Here is a 21,448-nt window from a genome sequence, read left to right on the forward strand (position 1 = left end):
ATACATGCCTGCACAGGGAAGCAGATAGAGGCACAGAAAATTTTCTGCTGTTGTTGCAGTGTACAAAGTATTTATTAAACAGAACTCTATGTCTTTACTTGGATCTAGTCCAAGGTACAGATACCATTGTAGTTAGGAGTTTCTAAGACTATGAAATCCAAACTATATCATGTGTGTTATATTTATTCCTGACTAGTTCTGTGACTTCCCAAAATAAGTGAATCCTGGACCTAATAGGGACTTTCCTAGTCCTGTATTTTCAAGCTCCCTTAGCTCTATTACATTTCCAGTATGGCTGCTCTTTTGTTTCCTTTCAAAATCAGAAGTGAGCGCTGCAACACTGTCTAGATTATCTTTTGTCCCTCCTAGGCAGTATGAAGATGTTTAGTGTCCCGTGCTTAAAATATTTAGCATAGTCACAGCAAAAAAGTAAATTCTCCACAGTGAAAAATCTGTCCTTCAAGAACCAGTCCCATAAGTTCATCTTGTTCTGTTGTTTGTGTTGGGTTTTTTTTTTTCAGATCCACTTACCTCTCTCCTTCCTGAATGCTGAGATCACATGCATCAAAACATTTATTTTTTTGAATTAAGCTTTTGTTCTTTTGAAACTGCTCTTGATCCATGAGCAGGTATAAAAAATAGTACAGAGAAAGCCTGTTGTCCCACAAAATGCCATGTGATGTCATGGCCAGAATATTGAGATTTGTGCAGTCCACCAGTGTTTTCTCAGATTTCCAAGTCTTGCTTGCATTTATTCATGTGTTTACACACTTAGTTCTAAACAGTTTTGTCAGTGTAGATTCCTATGTTTACCATGACAGTCAAGACATAGCAGTCTAAGAATCCATTTCAGAGGGCATGGTTGGCCCGTGGACTGTAAGGCAATAGGATGTCCAAACAAGACATGTCTTGGAAATATGCTCGCTTTATTCATACAAACTTTCTTTATATTGTCAAGCTAATATAAAAGATAATAGAAATCTCCCCCAAGTGGTGAACAGTTGTTTTAGGAGATATGCTGCTGTAGGGTTCCAATGGAGAACGCTCTCTTGCAAGAACTCTTCAGAAGTTTGCAGGCTCCACCCACATCCACCAAGACATCCTTCAGGTGTGCAGGCTGGGGGGATGTCACTGATGAAGGTCCTGGAGGTTCTGGAGAGCATAGACCAACTGCTAGTGCTGGCAAATGGGCCCAACAACCACAGTGCTGGAATTTCAGTGGTCACTTTGGCTAGGGCCACACATGAGTCCCAAGCCCTCTTGCCAGTGGACATCAACACAGAAGATAGAGAAGCCATGTCTCAGGAGCAGTGTGATCCTGGAGTCCATTCCCAAAGTTCCAGTTTTTGTATCATTTAGCTGGCTGGTAGCTTTGTGTTCTCAGGGCTCACAGCTCAAGACTGATTCACTAGCACCTCAGCACCAATTTGGGGTCAGCGCATTAACATACCAGGTCCTGTCTTGTGCTGGGCCCCAGTCTGAAGTAGCCTGCCAGGAGCTTGCTTTTGAGGCCTAACTCTTGCCGGAGCTGCCCGATAGCAAACAGTCGTCATATTATTTCAGATTACATAAAATGGTTTCTGCGGCACACAAAAAGGCACTTTACATTCGTTGTGGTACCTTACTTTCTACACCACCTCACCTCTGTCTCCTAGCAGCCACGAGTCTGTGATTGATGTGGGAGGTGCCATCACTGGGCTGCTGGTCCTATATTCTATAAGAAGGCAGGCTGAATAAGCCTAAGGAGCAAGCCTGTAAGTAGCACTCCTCCATGGTCTCTGCTTCAACCTCTGCTGCCAGGTTCCTGCCCTATTTTAGTTCCTGTCCTAACTGCTTTTGATGATGACTAAGATAATCAGTAATAAGTGTTAGTTAAAATGAATACCATTTTTTTAAAATGTGAAGATTAAGTTTAGTGTAGGTAAGTATACTGAAATCATCACCAACATGGCTAAGAGGTTTGGTACAAAGTTTTAGAAGGCATTTTGGGGAAAATGGAAATAAATATAATATATTACATATATATGCATACGTACATGTATATAATTTAGTGGTTCCAGTTTGGAGGAACTTGTGATTAGGAAATTTTCACAAATACTGAAACAGCTTTAATCAGAATTCCATGAAGTATTATGAGGTAGATCCTTTTCTTTTTTTCTCAAATAAAGCCAGAAAATATGTTAGTCCTACAAACAACAGACACTATGTGAAATATTTTGGACACTGCTGTCTGGTCCTGTAGGTAATGCTAAGTGCAGGAAGATCTTTCTATTCTCAAGCTTGCTAAGCATCATGACATAAATCTGTAACCTAATACTCATATGACAGAAGCAAGAGGATCAAGAGTTCAAAACCAACCTGGGCTACATGAGGACTTGTCTCAGAAAAGAAGTAGTGTTAGGGAAATAGTTGTGGGATATTTGTACACTATGTGAAGATATATTGCTGTGGTTTGGCGTAATAAAGAGCTGAATGGGCCATGGCTAGGCAGAAGAGATTAGGTGGGAATTCCAGCCAGAGAGGTCTCTGAGAAGAAGAAAGGTGGTTTCACTAGTGAGACATAGGGAAGCAAGCAGGACATACAGTATGGAGACAAGGTAACGGGCCTTTGAGCAGAACATAGATTAAAAATATGGGTTAATTTAAGTTATAAGAGCTAGTTGAGCAAAAGCCTAAGCTGAAGTCCAAACTTTTATAATTAATAATGAGTCTCTATTATTACTCCCCCTTTTCTTCAGTAAAACCAGAAAATATTTGAGTCTCTACTAATGAAAAAATTTTGACACTGCCAGATTTGGTGCTATAGGCTGAACTGAGAAAGATCTCTATTTAAGTTCACTGTGACTAAAAGTGTAAACTTTCCTATTTGACTTTAAAGACTCCTCTAGGGGGTGGCATTGTAAAGCCATAGAACTTTAGTGACCATGGAAACACATTCTTGAGACTTTGTCTATGTGATCACGGAGAGATGAAATAGTTCCTCAGGAAGTTGTAAATATACTGAGCTGTTTCAGTAAGATATGTATAATGTAATAGCACATGAAAGCAAAAATGTTTAATTAAATACCAAAAATATTGGCTTTCTGTGCTAATGATGATAAAGTACTGGAAATTAGCATTAAAGATTGTCTATTATTAATTTATTCTTAATCTCACAGAAAAATGGATTTTTAAGTTAGATAAACCAATGGGAAGAATTTTGTTAATTTTATAGTTTCAGAAATTAAATGATATATTGGGACCATAGTTTTGTCTGAATTCTTTTATTATTGTTAGGACACTGTGACACGAGAGGTTAGCAGTAATGCACAGTGTGCTCAGCTCCTGCTGTATGCTGTAGAGTTCCATTGCTTTTGTTTGTGCACATATATGGACACCCGTATTTTGTTTTATAAATGTGGTCATTTGAATCATTTGAATGCTCTCCATTGTTTAAATAAAACTCTTCACTGGGGAAAAAAAAACTGAAGTTTGAATGGAGCCTGTGCAACCAAATATCTCCCCTTACCTTTCTTTCATTTCCTTTTTTGTCATCCCAAGTAATTTAAGCCTCTTTGATCAAGTTTGCTTTTCATAAAAGTTACATTTGACTGCTCAGAAGTGAAAGCACACATCCACTTTTAATAGCACAGGATTATATATAATAGGTTTTCACAGATGTGTTGTTAAGTTCCTGCCTCTACTAACAATCTTCATTTAGCTGTCATGATTACTTTTGTTTTTCTACCCTGGGCCTTAACAAGTTTTTTTTTTTGTTGTTGTTGTTGTTGTTTTGCTTTTATTTTTTTAGGAGTGGGTGCTTTTGTTTATTAAGACTCAGTTTATTATTGATTCTATTTAGAAACAATGCTGGAAATCATGGAAGGACGATTTTTGTTGTCAGGACTGTTGTAAGTGGTGGCAACACTTCCTCCCAGACACTGCATCAACAAATGCAAAATCTTTGAGTAAATACTGGTGTTGGGAAGATGGCTCAGTCATAAAGCTCTACCATACAGACATGACCACCCAATTTTGATTCCCAACACATACAATCTCACATAAATTCCCCAAACACACTTTTCCTACTTCTAGAAGCATATAGTATTGTTTTGTCACCTTTGAGAAACATTAGTCAAAATAATGTGCATTTATTTTAGACAGTTTGGAATACATAACAGAAAAATAAAGAACCACATGGCTTCTCACTTAAACTCATTACAGGTAACTTTTGCCTGAAGTGACTAAAATGTAAAGTTATGTGCAAATTCACACCTGCTGTCTTCTGTAACTTGCCTCCTGACTTTCTTAGCCTTCAGTTCTTTGAGGGAAAAATGCCTGACTATGCCAAGAATGATAATAATGATGATTCATGATTATATCAAGGATTCTTACCACATTAAGATCTTACTTTATAATCAAATAGTCACTATGTGAAGAGAATATATAATACACTTTTACCTTGGTAGTTCAGTTGAGTAAAATGGGCATAAAGGAGACAATGGTAGTATAAAAGTGTCCAACATGAAGCTATTTTTATGATATGCTGAAAGCTAGTATGGATAAGTTCAAGTCATTTATGTTGGGCTGATATAATAGAATCTTATATTACTGTGGAAATGATAGTTACATTTATTACAGAAAATACCCACAGCATCCTGTAAAAAAGAAGTATGAAGAATTATATACTCTAGTATATATAATTTGTGGCTGCATATACATAGCACATATAAAATGCTGTGTATGTGCGTGCTGTGAGAGCTTGAGTGATAGAAGGTTGGGTGACTAGAGCCAGATTGTGCCTAAGTGATATCCTAACCTGTTACTTGGTTACATGACTTGTTTGCTTCATTTTGTAAAATTTCGTTTATTTTTAATGATATGTAAATAGTGGACGTTGTTGTGACACTTGCACATATAATGTACTTGATGACCCCATTACCTTTTTTACCCCTTCTTTCTCATCCTCTTTCTCTGTCACAGTAGTCTTCTTTCTACTTTAATGTCATCTTTCTCATTTCCCCCTGCTTCAACAGATGAGAGAAAATACGGTATTTGCCTTTCACAGTTGACTTGCTTCACTGGCATGATGATAGCCAATTCTGTCCATTTTTCTAATATGGGAGGTCCTTCTGTCTTGGTTAATGAATAAAGAAACTGTCTTGGCCTGTCAATAGGACAGAACTTAAGTAAGTGGGCAAGACGGAACTGAATGCTGGGGAAAAGAAGGGCGGAGTCAGAGAGGGACGCTATGGATCCTCCGCCTGAGACAGATGCAGGGTTAGAATCTTTGATGGTAAATCACTACCACATGGCAATATACAAATTAATAGAAATGAGTTAAATTAATATGAGAGTTAGCAAATAAGAAACTAGAGCTAATGGGCCAGGCATTCTTTTAATTAATATAGTTTTTGTGTGTATTTCGGTTCTGTGCAGTGAGGGCAAACAAGCGGCCCCCGGGGCCCTCCTACATTTTTCTTCCAATAATATGACTTCATTCTTTGTGTATGGATAAAATTCCATTGTGTGTGTGTGTGTGAGAGAGAGAGAGAGAGAGAGAGAGACAGACAGACAGACAGACAGACAGACAGACAGACAGACAGACATTGTATCTTCTTGTTGATGATACCTGTTAGTCTTACAGCTTGCCTGTAGTGAGTAGTGTCTCAGTACACATGGATATACAGGTATCTCTACAATAAGCTACCCTTGTTTTTTTTTTTAATTTATTTATTTATTAAAGATTTCTGTCTCTTCCCCGCCACCACCTCCCATTTCTCTCCCCCTCCCCCAATTAAGTCCCCCCCCAGCCCGAAAAGCAATCAGGGTTCCCTGTCCTGTGGGAAGTCCAAGGAACCCCCACCTCCATGCAGGTCTAGTAAGTTGAACATCCAAACTGCCTAGGCTCCCACAAAGCCAGTGCGTGCAGTAGGATCAGAAACCCATTGCCATTGTTCTTGAGTTCTCAGTAGTCCTCATTGTCCGCTATGTTCAGAGAGTCCGGTTTTATCCCAGGCTTTTCCAGACCCAGGCCAGCTGGCCTTGGTGAGTTCCCAGTAGAACATCCCCATTGTCTCAGTGTGTGGGTGCACCCCTCGCGGTCCTGAGTTCCTTGCTCGTGCTCTCTCTCCTTCTGCTCCTGATTTGGACCTTGAGATTTATGTCCGGTGCTCCAATGTGGGTCTCTGTCTCTGTCTCCTTTCATCACCTGCTGAAGGTTAATATTCAGGAGGATGCCTATATGTTTTTCTTTGGGTTCTCCTTATTTAGCTTCTCTAGGATCACTAATTATAGGCTCAATGTCCTTTAAGAGTATACTTGAGAATGGTGTAGGTAGATCACATGCTAATTCTGTTTTCTGAGGATGCTCCGTCCTGATTTTTATGGTGGATATACTAGTTTACATTCCCGCTCAATGTTTGACTGTGCCACTCACAAATACCAGCATTTGTTGGTTTTAGGTTTAGCTATTCTGATTTATATAAGATAAAAATCTCATTGTAGTTTGGATTTACATTTCCATAATGACGAAAAATGTTGGCTTTTTTTTTCTGTATTCATTGGCTCTGGGTTGTTGTGAATAATGCACATTTGTTCATTTATTTCTTGGATTACTCTTTTGTATTTTAATTATCTGTATATCCTGAATATTACTTCCCTGGATATGTAATGGCAAAGATTTTCTCACGCTCTTCAGATTGTCTCTTTCTTGGTAATTGTTTGCTTTGCTGTATAGAATCTTCGTAATTTTATGTAATTACATTTGCCAATTCTTGATATTATCTCTAAGCTGTTTTGGATCCTGTTCCAAAGTCTGTGCCTATACTTCTAATGTGAAGTGTTTCCCCTGGGATTTCAAGTCTTTTTTTAGGCACTTGTATCCATTTCCAGTTGATCTTTGAGGGACATAAGATCAAGATTGACACTTGTACACCTGACCATTCATCCAGTTCTCTCAGCATCATTTGTCTAAGAGGCTGTCTTTTTTTTTTGATATGGTTTTAGCATCTTTGAGAATCAGATGGCAGGAAGTATGCACTTTATTAGTAATCTTGAAACAAAAGCAGCATCCGCTTCACAATATTTTGTGGTAAATTAATTTGATTTGACCACTTTTAAATGATTATGAGGGTTCGTGACTCTTGATAAATTTTAATTTAATGTTATTTTTAAGTAATTATTATTCCAATTCACTGGAGTCCTGAAGACAGAATATATTCTTAAGTCTTATATTTTTTTCTCAGATGGCAGCTTTGTCCTTTTAATTGGAGTAAATTATTTGTTTAATGTAATTATTAATGTGCTTGAATATGAGCCTACTTTTTATTATATTTTTTTTTTTTTTTTTTTTTTTTTTTTACTTTTCAGCTCTTTATTTCACAGCTCCTGCAACAATGAGGAAGAGCAGCGATTTGAGAAACAATGTAGGATAATGAATGGCATATTGGCCTAGCCTAGCACAAACACGGCTTCCGACCCGAGTTCATCCTTTGGCAAATGTTATTGGCTGTGTATAGTTTTTATTTATTTTGCAATGAATCAGTTTCCCTACCCTCGTCTCCTCCTTTTCATGCCCCCCTCCCCTACCTCTCCTCTGCCCGCCTACCTCTCCTCTGCCCGCCTACCTCTCCTCTGCCCGCCTACCTCTCCTCTGCCTGCCTCCTTCTGCCACTCCTCTGTTTCTATTCAAAAAGGGACAAGCCTCCCATGGGTCTCAACAAAGCATGACATGTCAAGTGGAGGCAAAACTAAGAACCTCCCTTTGTATTCAGCCTGGGTGAGGCAACCTAATATGGGGAATAGGTTCCCAAAACCCAACCCAAGCATTAGGGACAGGCCCTGATCCCACTGCTAGGAGTCCTGCAGATAGACCAAGCTGTACAACTCTCCTTCATATGTAAAGGGTCTACGTTGGTCCTATCCAGGAATCATAGCTGTTGGTTCAGAGTCTGTGAGCGCCTGTGAGCCCAGGTTCATTGTTTCTATGGGTTCCCTTGTGATGACCTTGAACACCCTACCTCTTCCGCCATCTCTTCAACAGGATTTCCCAGAGTTTGGCCCAGGGCTTGGCTGTGGATCTCTGCATCTGCTTCTCCCAGTTACTGGATGAAGGTTCTCTAATAACAATTAGGGTAGTCACCAATCTGATTGCAGGAGAAGGCTAGTTCAGACACCCTCTGCATTATTGCTAGGAGTCTTAGCTGGGGTCATCCTTCCAGGATTCCTGGAAGTTTTCCTGGCATCATGTTTTTCCCTTACCCTGGAAATGCCTCCTCCCCCCATCAAGACACCTCTTTCATTACTCTGTCACTCTGTCCTACCCCCAGCCTGCCCAACTGGATGCCTTCATTCTCCCTACCCCTTCCATCCCACACCCAGTTTACCCAGGAGCTCTTCTATTTCCCCTTCCCAGGGAAATCCTTTCATTTCTCTTGGGTATTCTTGCTATCATTTTTGTATTTGCTTTTCCTGGTTTTTCTTTCCTTTTCTGTCTCTTTGGTACATAATTAGGGTGCTCTTGGGGGGGAAGGGACATTGAGTGATTTTACCTGCAAAGGGCAGAAGAGGGCATTGAATGACTTGAAATGGAAATTACAGAGTTTTGATCTTCCATGTAGGTGCTGGGATTAGAACCTAGATGCTCTCAACAGCTGGAGTGCTCTTAACCACTAAGCCATGTCACTAGAGCCTGCAAGAATTTGTTTTTGTTTGTTTAAGGATTCTGTCATTCTTCCAATGTTTCCAATGTGAGATTAATAGATTTCTATTTATTAGTGATTATTGTAAAGTTTGCATTAAGGCATCAGAATCTGCTGTCATATGATATAAAACTTTACCCATGAAGGATGTATTGTTTTTCCATGTCTTTTGCCTATAGTTGGCATGTATGTGTTCATACATATCTCACATTTTCTGTAGTACATTTTTACTTTTCTAACCATTCTGTTTTAATTTTATTAAGTAAGAAACTAATCTCTCATATATTTGACTATATAAATATCATTCTCATCATTTTCCTTCCTTTGTAGCCTCAGCTTTAAATCTGGTGGTGTTGTCTTTTCTCTCCCGGAACTATGTCATTTCTTAACTCAGTTTGATGCTGACATTATCTCAACCTCTGCTGTGAGGACATGCGCTTTCATCTCAGGCTTTCTTTTTGAAGGATGCATTCGTGCCTGCTGTACATTGTTTTTTCTTCACCCCGTTTTGGACACCTTTCTGGCTGGCTCTCTTCATTTGGGAATCTAGTCACATGTAAGCTAAGCACTTGACATTTTTCTGGACCCCCAGAGGCTGGTTTTAAGTTGTTTGTTTTTCTTCTTTTCTTAAGATTGGTTTTCCCTAGTTTTATTTTGGGTGGTTTCTCTTGCTATTTTTAAGGCTCACTAACCATTTTTTCTTTTTATGTTTATACTGTACCATTACTAATCATATCAAGTGAATTTTTCACTTTGCATAATTATTTCTAGAGATTACATTTGAGGCCCTTTGCGTACATTTCTCCTTACTTACTTTTATGTAAATAACTTTCATATTTTTCTCCTAGTATTTGGCTTTCATCTGATATTTACATCATCTTATCATTGATTGATCCACTTGAATTGTTGGCTTATTGCTTTATGCATCACATTTTCACATCAACATGGTTAGTAATTTTTGCTTGGACATAGAACACTTTGGAAAATTTTATCTGGCCAATATTCAAGGTATTAGTGGTTCAGTGGATCTCTTTGTGCTTTGTTCCTTTGCTGGTTTCTGGCATTATTTGTCGCCATTATTGTTTATATTTATTTTGGGAAGAACGGATAAAATAGGCTTTGGAGAGTATTCATAAAAGAGGCTTTCTCTAGGAACAGGTTGGTCTAACTGCTAAAGTATGGTTTTGGAGTCTACTGAATATCCTGGGTAAATAGCCAAGACTCTCCGTGTTCTAGTTGGAACATAATTGGGTTTTTTGTTGTTGTTGTTTCTGTTTGTTTGTTTTGTTTTGTTTTGTTTTGTTGTTTTTGAGACAGGGTTTCTCTAGCTTTTGGAGCCTGTCTGGAACTAGCTCTTGTAGAGGAGGCTGGCCTTGAACTCACAGAGATCCACCTGTCTCTGCCTCCTTAATGCTGGGATTAAAGGCATGCACCACCACTGCACCACCGCCTGGCCATAAATGTATTCTAACACAGTATGTATGCTTGGTAAGGGGTAGACACATAGGCTGTGTGCATTCTTTGGCCTTGTGAAGTTTCCTCACGCACATACCCTTACTGGTATTTGACTAACATTAGCTATGTTTGGCCATGCAGAACAATGGCCTACTTTCTTAGCTTCCTCCTGGCCAATACCCTAGCTTTCACCTTATAACTCATTCTTTCTGAAGCTAGATAACTAATAAAAATAAATAAATAAATAAACAAATAAATAAACAAATAAATAAATAAATAAGAATTAAAGACAAACTTAGTTTTTATTTCCCCAATTCAACCAGAGGACATATTGTCCTGGCTTGGAGCTGTTGTCTTTCCCCTGAGTTGAGAGTGTGTCTCCATGCAGAATGCTGGTCTGGTTTAACTGTTCCATGCTTGTAGCTTTTCTCTAGATAACATTCAGGAAACTTGCTTCATGTATTTTGTTCAGGGTTTTTTTTTTTCTAGGCTGCTTAGGTAAGCCTTGACATCTCCCAGTTTCACAGGCCAGCCTTGGACCTGACAATCGTCTACCTCAGCCTTAAAAGTATCCTAGAGCACAGTCCTGCTCCTGCTGGGCCAGCTTATGGCATCATGTTAATAATCAAATGCCTGCGGTGTGTCAACACAATGCTAGTATCCAGCATGGAAGTGTGAATATTGGCTGATTTGTAGATATTAAAAACCTAGATATATTAATTTATAGGTCAATTTTCATTTCATCTTTTAGGAGGAGTTAAGAGTAACTTTTTCTTAAAAGTAGTTGTAGCTTACAAGGGCTCCAATATGCTTGTCTGATGAAGGAAGAATGCGTACCCTTTAGTAGACATTCATTTATTCTGTCTTTTTGTTCTTTGTTTTGTTTTGATTTGATTTGTGGTCAAAGTGTATGTGTATTGGCAGGGGAGGAGATTGTTACTGTTGTTTTACTTTGGAAAGTAGTACAATTATACCTGCTATAAGAACTGCAGTGTAATTCAATGTTCGACTCAGAAGTTGCTTCACAAAGGATAATACTGATGATATAGCAGGTATTTATAACAAACTTAATATAGTGTAGTATTTTCAGTTCTATCTTTTCAAATAAGTTTTGTTTTTAAACATTAATGTATATCATAGTATTTAATGTCATGTTCTTTTGATGTAATAAAACCTTATTCTCTGGTGTGTGTGTGTCTGTGTGTGTCTGTGTGTAAAATTTTGTATTTGCATGTTAAACCTTTTTACACTTCTCTTGGATAAGCAAGACCTGTTAGAACATTTATTTTTCAGAGTCTGTGGAACTTTGAATAATGCATACCTTCATGATTAGTGAATGTTTGTTTCCCAAATGCCTCACATTAAATTAAAGTTGGTTTGGAAAGTACTTAATCCTTTTGCAAACATACCTCATTACTCATCATCAAATAATATTTATTCATGAAAACAAACAAAAAGAGACCATAAATTTGAAAAAGAGCTGGGATGAAGGTGCACATGGAAGTGGGAAAATGGTGTAATTATATTATAATCTCAAGAAACTAAAATCTATCCATCCCATTCCTTAAAGAAATTCCAATATGAAATATTTTCTTGTTGGCAACTTTAGCTACACATGCATTTCTTCTACCTGTGTTACATATTAATGTTCATATTTCTGTCACTACAATGAATTGCTTGTGCCAAATAGCTCTTCATGAAACTGATCCTTTTTTCCCTTCCACATGGCTGCAGATATTTTTTAATTTTCATAAAGAGTTTAAAGGTCTTATTTTTATTAGTATTAAAGAATGTATCTTCTATTACACTTTCCAAACTTCAAATTGTAAACCACATAAGTGTTATTTTATCACCCGCTATGCCTGAACCTGAATCTACTGCTGTTTCATCCATCAACTGTGGCTCCTCAGTTATTGGCTAACTTCTCAGGCAGTAGCTGGTCAGGACTTCTAAATCCCTCTAGACCTACCTCCTGCTGCCACCACCAAATGTAGTTTTTAACTAAATCTCTATCGCTCTATTCACCAGTACAGTCAGAGGCTGGGGTGAAAACCTGCTATCTCAGAGAGGTTGAGGAGCAACTAGCTGACCTTCGTCTTCATTGGTGTCTCAGAGTCTCTTCCACCTCTAAACCAAAAAGGACCACCACACTCAAAGTCGCTCCCTACTACTTTCTGCACATCTCTCTGTTTTCCAACCTCCCTCTGACTCTATGATTACTTTCTGTCAACTAGTTGCTGGTTCCACCTCCTGATCCAAGATTGATTGTTTAATTAATGCAAATGCACACTCAGAGTTCACAGTGTGATCATATATGTCACAACACATAACTAGTACAAAGGTGTCAATTCAGAATTTGAGAGGATCTAATTGTTAAGTTAAGGATCTTACTATATAACAATGTCTTTACAATGCAGAGTAATATAGATAGATACACACATACACACACACAAATGAAGGGGGCACAGTTTAGGTCATGTCCATAAATATTATTACATTGTGTTTCTAGTGTTCCTAAAGAATAAGAATCTGGATGATAGTGGTGAGGTATAAACAATGTTATTTTTCCTTCAGAGGAAATAGATAAACATTTCTCTATATATATTGTATCTTTCCTTCAGAGGAAATAGATACACATTTTTCTATATATTGTAAATAACAGAAGCTAAATAAGGTCCTTAAATCTCTCACATGACACTAAATCATGTATGGTAGCAAGAAAGTGCTGACTTAATTTTCCAGTCGTTTCCCTGGGGCTGTTATAGAAGACAAGGTAAGTCTAGGAATCAGCGTCACTCCTTCTCTACCTGGGCTTTAACTGTGTCAGATAGTCACTTGTTCTCCAAGTTGGTCTAAATCGCTGTTGTCCTTGAATAGTGACCCAAGGTAATGTCCGCTGTCCATACTGTGAGAGAAGATTAGAAAAGGCACATAGAAGTGAAAAATCTTGCCACACATTATCATCTTTTTTTTATAAATTTTTTTTAAAAAATTTATTTATTGTGTACACAGTGTTCTATCTGCATGTATGCCTGAAGGCCAGAGAGGGCACCAGATCTCATTACAGATGGCTGTGAGCCACCATGTGGTTGCTGGGAATTGAACTCAGGACCTCTGGAAGAGCAGCCAGTGCTCTTAACCTGAGCCATCTCTCCAGCCCCCCCCCCCACATTATCATCTTATACTGACCGGTGTCTCCATAGTGATCAGTTAATTAATGTGTGCTAATTTTTGTGTGTATTTGTAGAAGTCCATGTTTTAAAGAGATTAAAATGTGTTTAAAATAAAGCTTGGCATTTGGGGAAAGTACATTTTAAGTTTATTTGAGATTAGCAGTCATGACAGTTTGCCAGCAGTCTGTGCTGCTTTCATACAAATATAGAGAAAAGGGGTAGTTAAAATATGTATATATTTGAGTATGTTTTTGCCAGGACGCTATAATAAAAAGATTTACAGGTAGAAGTATAGTCACATAGGATGTTCACATAGAAAAGTATATTGTAGACAGATATCTGGTTACTGTTCTATTTCTATGAAAAGACACCATGACCAAATAACTTATTTTTTTTAAAAAAAACATTTAATTAGGAGCTTACTTAACATTTTCAGAGGGAGAATCTGTGACTATCGTGGTGGTGGTGGTGACAGCGGTGGTAGCAGCAAATAGGTAGGCATGGTGATGAAATAGTATCTGAGAGCTTACATCTTATCCGCAAGTTAGAGGCAGAGAGAAAAGTTGGGAATGTTATTGGCTTTTGGAACCTCAGAGCCTGCCCCCAGTGACATACTTCCCCCAATAAGGCCACAACTCCTCCAATAAGGCCTTGTCACCTCTTAGTCTTCCCAAACAGTCCACCAACTGTGGTACACATCTTAAAATCTTTAAGCCTATGAGAAAATTCTTATTCAAGTCACCACAACAGGCATGGTGGCATGGCTGTCTAGCCCCAGCACTTAGGAGGCTGAAGCACAGCAAATACCTGCAGGCTTAAAGCTAGCTTTAGGCTATATAGTGAGTCCCAGGCCAGCCTGAGAGTCAGAGCAATACTCTTATCCCAAAAAGCCAAAAGAAAAATATATTGTACAATTAAATCCGGTTACAGAGATAGCTGAAAGAAGACAGATTATAATTTAAATTGAAAAGGTGCTAAGGAACTGGAAGCCTGGAGTTGTGCATATAGTTAAACATTAGAAGAACAGAGTATTGCATTCACGAGTTGTGCTTGATAGACAACTTCAGCTGCACATGAGCTTGTGATGGTAATTCATTTGTGGAACGGCAGAGTGAACAGAACACATAATGCTTTAGAGGTCAGTAAGTTTGTCTCTGTATTTATATTAGATTTAGATTATCCTGTTTATTGTAGAAAAAAATGAACTAATGAGCCAAGTAAAATGAGGATTTGCTCCCTTGATTAAAATAAAGGCTTGCTAACAGTACACCTGTCAGTGTGCATCTCTGTGAAGTTACAGGATCCCAAGCTCAAGGAGTTTCAGAGCTAGCATTGTGAAGGTTGCATATACTCCAGGTGAATACTAGAGTTGAGTTACCAAGTAGTAGTAGTCTAGATGGCAAGGAAAAAATGAAGAAGGTGAGATCCTTCCCTGCCGTTATGGCTGTAAGGAGACTTTGCTGACATCTCTCCCAGCAGTTTCTGGCTCTGTGGTGTTAGTCTCGGTTATTGTACAAGACCATACTTTTGTTTCGAATGTTGCAAAATATAATCTTTGACTGTACACATGTCTCCATAGCAAAAAGATGGAAAACAGACATATGGGAAAGCACCTAGCAGTCTCTACTACAGTAATATGCATGTAATCAAGAAAGTTTCAGAAGTGTGTAAGATGGTCAAGAATAGACCCTGAAATCCACAGGCCATTGCGGATAGAATAACATTGGGTGTCAGAGGACACGAGCAGGCTGAGAGAGTTGAGAAGATTTGGGGGAAACATTACAAATTAGATAACAGCAGAACTCCTAAAGGTAACTTGTAAGTCCCAAGATAGGTGGACTGTGAGGGAATAAAAATAATTATTATCCCATGCTTTTTCAGTCACAGTCCAGCTGGCCTTGGTGAGCTCCCAATAGATCAGCCTCATTGTCTCACTGGGTGGGTGCACCCCTCGTGGTCCTGACTTCCTTGCTCATCTTCTCCCTCCTTCTGCTCCTCATTGGGACCTTGGGAGCTCAGTCCAGTGCTCCAGTGTGGGTCTCTGTCTCTATCTCCATCCATCACCAGATGAAGGTTCTATGGTGATATGCAAGATATTCGTCAGTATTGCTATAGGATAGGGTCATTTCAGATTCCCTATCCTTAGCTGCCCAAGGGACTAACTGGGGACATCACCATAGCCTCCTGGGAGCCACTCTAGGGTCAAGCATGGGATAAAACTGGACTCTCTGAACATGGCGAACAATGAGGGCTGATGAGAAGCCAAGGACAATGGCACGGGGTTTTAACCCTACTTCATGTTCTGGCTTTGGTGGGAGCCTAGCCAGTTTGGATGTTCACCTTCCTAGACATGGACGGAGGGGGGCGGACCTTGGACTTTCCACAGGGCAGGGAACCCTGACTGCTCTATGGACTGGAGAGGGAAGGGGAGAGGAGTTTGGGGGAGGGGGAGAAGGGTGGGAGGAGGGGGAGGGAAATGGGAGGCTGGGAGGAGGCGGATACTTTTTTTTCCTTTTCTCAATTAAAAAAAATAATTATTATCCTGAGGACTGCAATCCTGATCTCCTGAAGTGATAACAAGTTTGGGTTAGGACTGAGCAGGGGAACCAAGGGAACACTGGTAGGTGATGATTATGAAGCAGTATGGGCTAGAAGGGTCTTTGAATGAGACAGAATTCTGTCTGATCTCAAGTAAAGAACTAAGACTGGGATTATAGTTCGTTAGTATTGTGTTAATTTAGCATTAGCCCCTGTTGTAGTCCCTACCTCTTCTTCCCCACCTTCAAGAAAACCAAAAAAAAGAAAAAAAATAGTTCTTCAAACCAGTTTGTTACAAAGAAAATCAGTTTAGTAGAAGATTTTAATTTTGATAGCTGTCCTAATTCATACAGTACCAAGATATCTAGAAAATAGGTAATATCATTAGGAAATGCAACGAGATGCTACTTTCAATCCCCAGGTTGACACAAGTTTTTGTTTAATATCAGCTACTTTCAATCCCCAGGTTGACACAGGTTTTTGTCTAATATCAGGTTTTGTGAGTTTAACAGACACAGGCTCTTGCATAGATTATAATTATAGATGTAATTATATAGTGGTACTTTGTGTTAAAGCACACCTTAAAGTAGCTCTCAGAAATGGCACTTGAAAAGCTACCTCTTGGTTCCCTCTTACCCAACTTGTGAATACATCCACTAGGAGGTGCCATAACACAAGACCAGTTATAACAGTTGAGAATTGCCCCAGAGTGCATGTGCTGGAAGAACCCATGTGAAAACACTAGTGCTGCCTTCTCCAGGATGTGCTGAGTTTGCAGAAGGGGGCGTTGTGTGTGTGTGTGTGTGTGTGTGTGTGTGTGTGTGTGTGTGTGTGTGTGTGTGTGTGTGTGTTCATCCCGTAGTCACCACCATAAACATTTCTAGTTCTCGGCAAAGAAAAACTGTTGTGTTAAGGAGGTCTTTGCTTTAGCCTTATTGAAAATGCTTTTATTAGTCTTTAAAGAGGTGTATTTATTTAAAGGAAAGCATACATTGAAATAACTGGAACAGTTCTCCCTATAAATCTTAGCTCAAGCCTCTGTTGGCATCCTTGCCCAAGTTGACTATCAGCACCACTAATCTGGCACATGTTGGGCATTCTTTACATGGGTTGTATTTTGTCTTGTCTTGTCTTTTTTACTTTAATGCTTTGACTCACAAGTTAAATTGTACATCCTTTTGACAGCAAAGAAGGCCTTACTTAGAAAAATGTGTTAGCATAGTGGTTCTCTTGCATTGTTTAGGTGAGAATTTTGTGGTAAAATCAAGAATAAATATAATTTTATTTTAAATTTATATACGTTCTGAATTTCTTACTAGGTAAAAATATTTTAAATACTCAGTCTCTTAAAAATTTTAAAGTATAAAAGTTCAGCTGCTTCCCATCTCACAAGATAGCATTTAAAAAGCCAGGAAACTAAACCAAAGGTGAAGCCTAGAGTCAAAAAAACAGTGCTGTTGCGTGTTTCAACAGGGGAAGCATGAGACAGCTCTCAAGAATGTGAAACCTTGTCTTGTTTAGAGAACTGACAGATACTCCTCAACTTTCTGGATGTTCTGAAAAGGCGTATAGGAAAAGACATGCTCAGCTGTTAAGTCCGAGGCTGTGAAGAATAAGACTGTCCACAAACCACTTGGGGGGAACAAGAATGGTGTTTCCTTAATTTGCATGCTTAGCAGAATGACTAGGTATTCTACTCAAAATATGTTGCAAAGGCTCTTGAACCTCTGGGAGTTGGGAGGAGCCTGCAATAATCACACACTCCTGGTGTCCAGTCAGCAGTACTTACTTACCTCAAGAGCAACAATCATGGAAGCCCAGACACAAGGACCATGAGATCGATGTCATGGAAAAAGGGAAATACCAGATTATAGAGCAGCTAAGGTTGATCAGAAAATGGTTGTGGACATTTTATCAAAGATTCAAACTGTTCCTCCATCCACTTTTATCCTAACAAATGGAATTTATCCTCATGAATGGATGCTATAAAGTTTATAATCATGGATGTAATTAAATAACTGGTGGATATTTTTAAAATGTATAGAAATTTAAAAGCAACTTATTTTTCTTTTTTGTGTAGGTCGCTTATATGCTATGCAAACTGGAATGAAGATTGATAGTAAAACTCCTGAGTGTCGTAAATTTTTATCAAAGCTAATGGATCAGTTAGAAGCTGTAAGTTAAACAATAATAACTTACTATCTGCCTGTTTTAGATGGCATTTTATTTTGTGTTTTTGTGCATGTGTCTTCTGTCATTTCAGCCCTTCCTCTGGCAACACTTAGCAATATCATTATACCTGAAGAAAACTCTTAACACTGTATGCAGGGGAGTTCCAAGTGTAAAGTAGACTGAGTTATCATTGCATATGCATTATTGTTGATGGCTTTCTGCTCATCCTTTCTTAACTTCGTTCACATGGTCATCTGGCTTACTGACCGAGGAATTCTTAAATGGCTCCTCCCGGAATAAAGTGGGATATTTCATGGAAGGAATCATGAAGGAGATGGTTCCAGTTGCTTATCCTCTTCATGGCAGGGCACTCTCCTCTCCTGGCTGGACAGAGGTGGATGAGAATGTCTCCCTCTTCACTGTGGGGAGCGGGAACGTTATTGTGTGGGTAGATTAACAGAAGGTTGAATTGTTTGGATTGAGTGTTACTGAATAAAGAATATAATGCCAACCATTACTTGTATTAGTAATCAAGGTCCACTCAGTGACCCTGTGCCCTGCTATCCTGGTGTCATGGTTAGTTTATCTTGTCACTTGGTGCAATCTGAGTCACTAGGAAGAGGGAAATTCAGTTGAAGAATTGCTTTGATCAGATTAGCCTGTTGGCATGTCCATGGTAATTGGTGCAACAGGTCTCAGCCCACTGTGGGTGATGTCATACTAAGGCAGGTTGGCTTGAACTGTCGAAAGAGCTACCTAAAAGCCAGAGAGCAAGCCAATAAGGAATTCATTCACAGTTTCTGCCCTGAGTTCCTGCCATGACTTCCCTTAATGATGGACTGTGACCTGGAAGTGTAAACCAAATAAATCCTTCCCTTCCCTTCCTTAGTTTTTGCCACAGCAACAGAAAAGCATACCACCTTGTTTATTTCTCACAGGCAGACAGTGACACAGTCGGGCATCTGCTCTGAGTGTTCCTTTGGTAGTTTGATAGCTGTGTGCTTGTTTCCTGTTTTTTTTTTAATTGGATCACTTGCATTATTTGGCTTAAAGAAACAAAAATAATACATACTAAAATTTATATTAACCCAGAACCTTTTAAGGTTTTCATTGTTTTACTTTATTATTCCAAAGTTACTATTCAGATCAAAGGGCTAGATCAACATAGAACTTACAGCCTATAACAGCTTAGAACTCATAGCCTAGTTATAATTGGCAGCCATAGATTAAGTGTCCTCTGTGACTGTCAATGTCTACTTACCCAGAGTCCCTGGTTTCTAATGCTGCTTGCATGGATATAAGGTGAATCAGAGTGCTGTTGCTTGAGATGCTGCTGTGGAAGATGGACAGTAACTTTCATACATCACGGTGAATGTGTAAAGTTCCACCTGTCACAGACATTTATACAGATTGTGTTTCTTCAGTACTAGGAATAACAGCTAAGATAAAAGCTTTAGACTAAGCAGAACTCAGTTCTTCACAAGGCATGCACTCACGACAAGTGAGGTAAAGTCAACAATTATGCATGCATATCTCTGTGATACAGTGTTTGCATTGTACTTTAAATTCAAATATCTCATGATTTTATGAGATATTTTTGTTTGAGCATAAGATGAAGTGGCCTATTTTCACTAATTTTTAGGACTAAATCTGCTTTACAAATCAGTTTACAGGTTAAACACAATAAATTGTGTTATATGGGGATTTACCTGGATTTTTGCTGTTATTTAGAGTAAGGTTAGGCAAAATTACCTTAAATTCCAACATTTCATATATCTCATCTGGATATTAAATTATTCTGCTTTAATTGTCAGTGTTTTTACTTTGACTGACTTTTAGGCAATCCACATTTGTGTGTGTGTGTGTGAGAGAGAGAGAGAAGAGACAGAGAGATTGTCTGCATGTATGTGAGTGTTCCCCATGTGTGCAGTGTCTACAGAATCCATAAGAGGACGTCAGAGCCGGGCGGTGGTGGTGCACGCCTTTAATCCCAGCACTCGGGAGGCAGAGGCAGGCGGATCTCTGGGAGTTCGAGGCCAGCCTGGTCTACAAGAGCTAGTTCTGGGACAGGCACCAAAGCTACAGAGAAACCCTGTCTCGAAAAACCAAAAAAAAAAGGGGGGGGGACATCAGATACCCCTGGTACTCAAGTGATAGATTTTTGTAAACCACTGTGTGGGTGCTGGGCACTAAACCCAGGTCTTGTGCAAGAGCAACAAGTGCTCCTAACCCTGAACTCTTTTTCCAGCCAGCCTCTAACAAAAGCAATTTTAGTGATATGGTTGCCTAAATCTGATGTTCCTGAAATTTTTTTTATTTCAGTTTAATGGTTCTAGACAAGCAAAAGAAACTACTTGAGTTTCAAACTATTTCAAATTACTTTTTGTGTAGTAGAGGGATTTGCAAACTGAAAATCTGCATAATTGTAAACTGCATTGACTTGGGCTATTATATGTGTCTAAGCTAAAATAATCTGGTAATAAATTTGTCACCTTATTCCTCTCCTAGTTTGCTGTGAGCTCTCCTTTAAACACTGTGCTCTAGAGGCACTATTTTAAACACAGTGATACTCATAATTTTATTTTTATATATTTGATACAAACTGAAATAGGTCAAAGTTAAGTTTTAAATTATGTGCTTGAGAAGTTTCTAGTTCCATCTTAGGGTACTTGTTAGTGGCTGGGTAATAGTTAGATGGGTTTGATTCTTCACCAGGGTACTTGGCAATGTTGTCTTTTATTTTTGGTTGTTTTCATCTTGAAAGCCCCATTGTACTTTTACGTTTTCATCCTTGTGAGGAAGTTGGGCTTTTGTTTGAGTACAGGAGGCTGGAGTAGAGCTATTTTATAAGATTTGCTGTTAGTTTTTATTGAAATGAAAGTAAAGTAATTTATTTAAAGTAATTACTAGAATTAATTGTTCCTTTTTTTGAGTTAATTGTTCCTAAACAGACCCTTCTGAGAACCCAAAATCATGAGCTATGTGTCTGATTTTTTTTTTTAGCTTAAGAAACAGCTGGGAGATAATGAAGCTGTTACTCAAGAAATAGTTGGTTGTGCCCATTTGGAGAATTATGCTTTGAAAATGTTCTTGTATGCAGACAATGAGGATCGAGCGGGACGGTTTCACAAGTAAGTGAGGAAGGAATATAAAATTGTTTTTTTATAAGTTTGGCTACTTTCAGACCAGAATTGTCTAGTTTCCAGTTGAATACTGTGTCCACCTGAGTATTGGTTTCTAAATTTTGGACCTGTAATATACAGTGATTTTTAGGTTACAAGAGGACTATTTCTCAGTATATTTGTCCCAGCTAGCCACTCTTTACAGTTAGTGAAAAATCTGAGTTGATTTTAGTCAAAACAAATTTGTCCTGATGATGTCAAATTTCAAAGCATACCAGTCTAGCTGGGTGTGGTGGCACATAGCTAT

General features: G+C 38.7%; 1 protein-coding gene across 4 annotated transcripts in view; it reads left to right on the plus strand.

The window, feature by feature from the left end:
* Vta1 (vesicle trafficking 1) overlaps positions 1-21,448 on the plus strand; it is a 54,781-nt gene that overhangs the window by 3,107 nt on the left and 30,226 nt on the right. For 2 of the 4 annotated variants that reach the window (XM_075948513.1, XM_075948524.1), the window contains exons 2-3: positions 17,928-18,022; positions 21,023-21,150. In XM_075948513.1, coding sequence (XP_075804628.1) covers positions 17,928-18,022; positions 21,023-21,150 — 223 coding nt within the window. Of the gene's footprint in view, positions 1-1,735; positions 1,755-17,927; positions 18,023-21,022; positions 21,151-21,448 lie in introns of those variants that run through there. The other 2 variants (XM_075948528.1, XM_075948532.1) reach the window with 2 other exon arrangements.

Source organism: Microtus pennsylvanicus, chromosome 1, assembly GCF_037038515.1.
Source record: "Microtus pennsylvanicus isolate mMicPen1 chromosome 1, mMicPen1.hap1, whole genome shotgun sequence".
NCBI lineage: Eukaryota > Metazoa > Chordata > Mammalia > Rodentia > Cricetidae > Microtus > Microtus pennsylvanicus.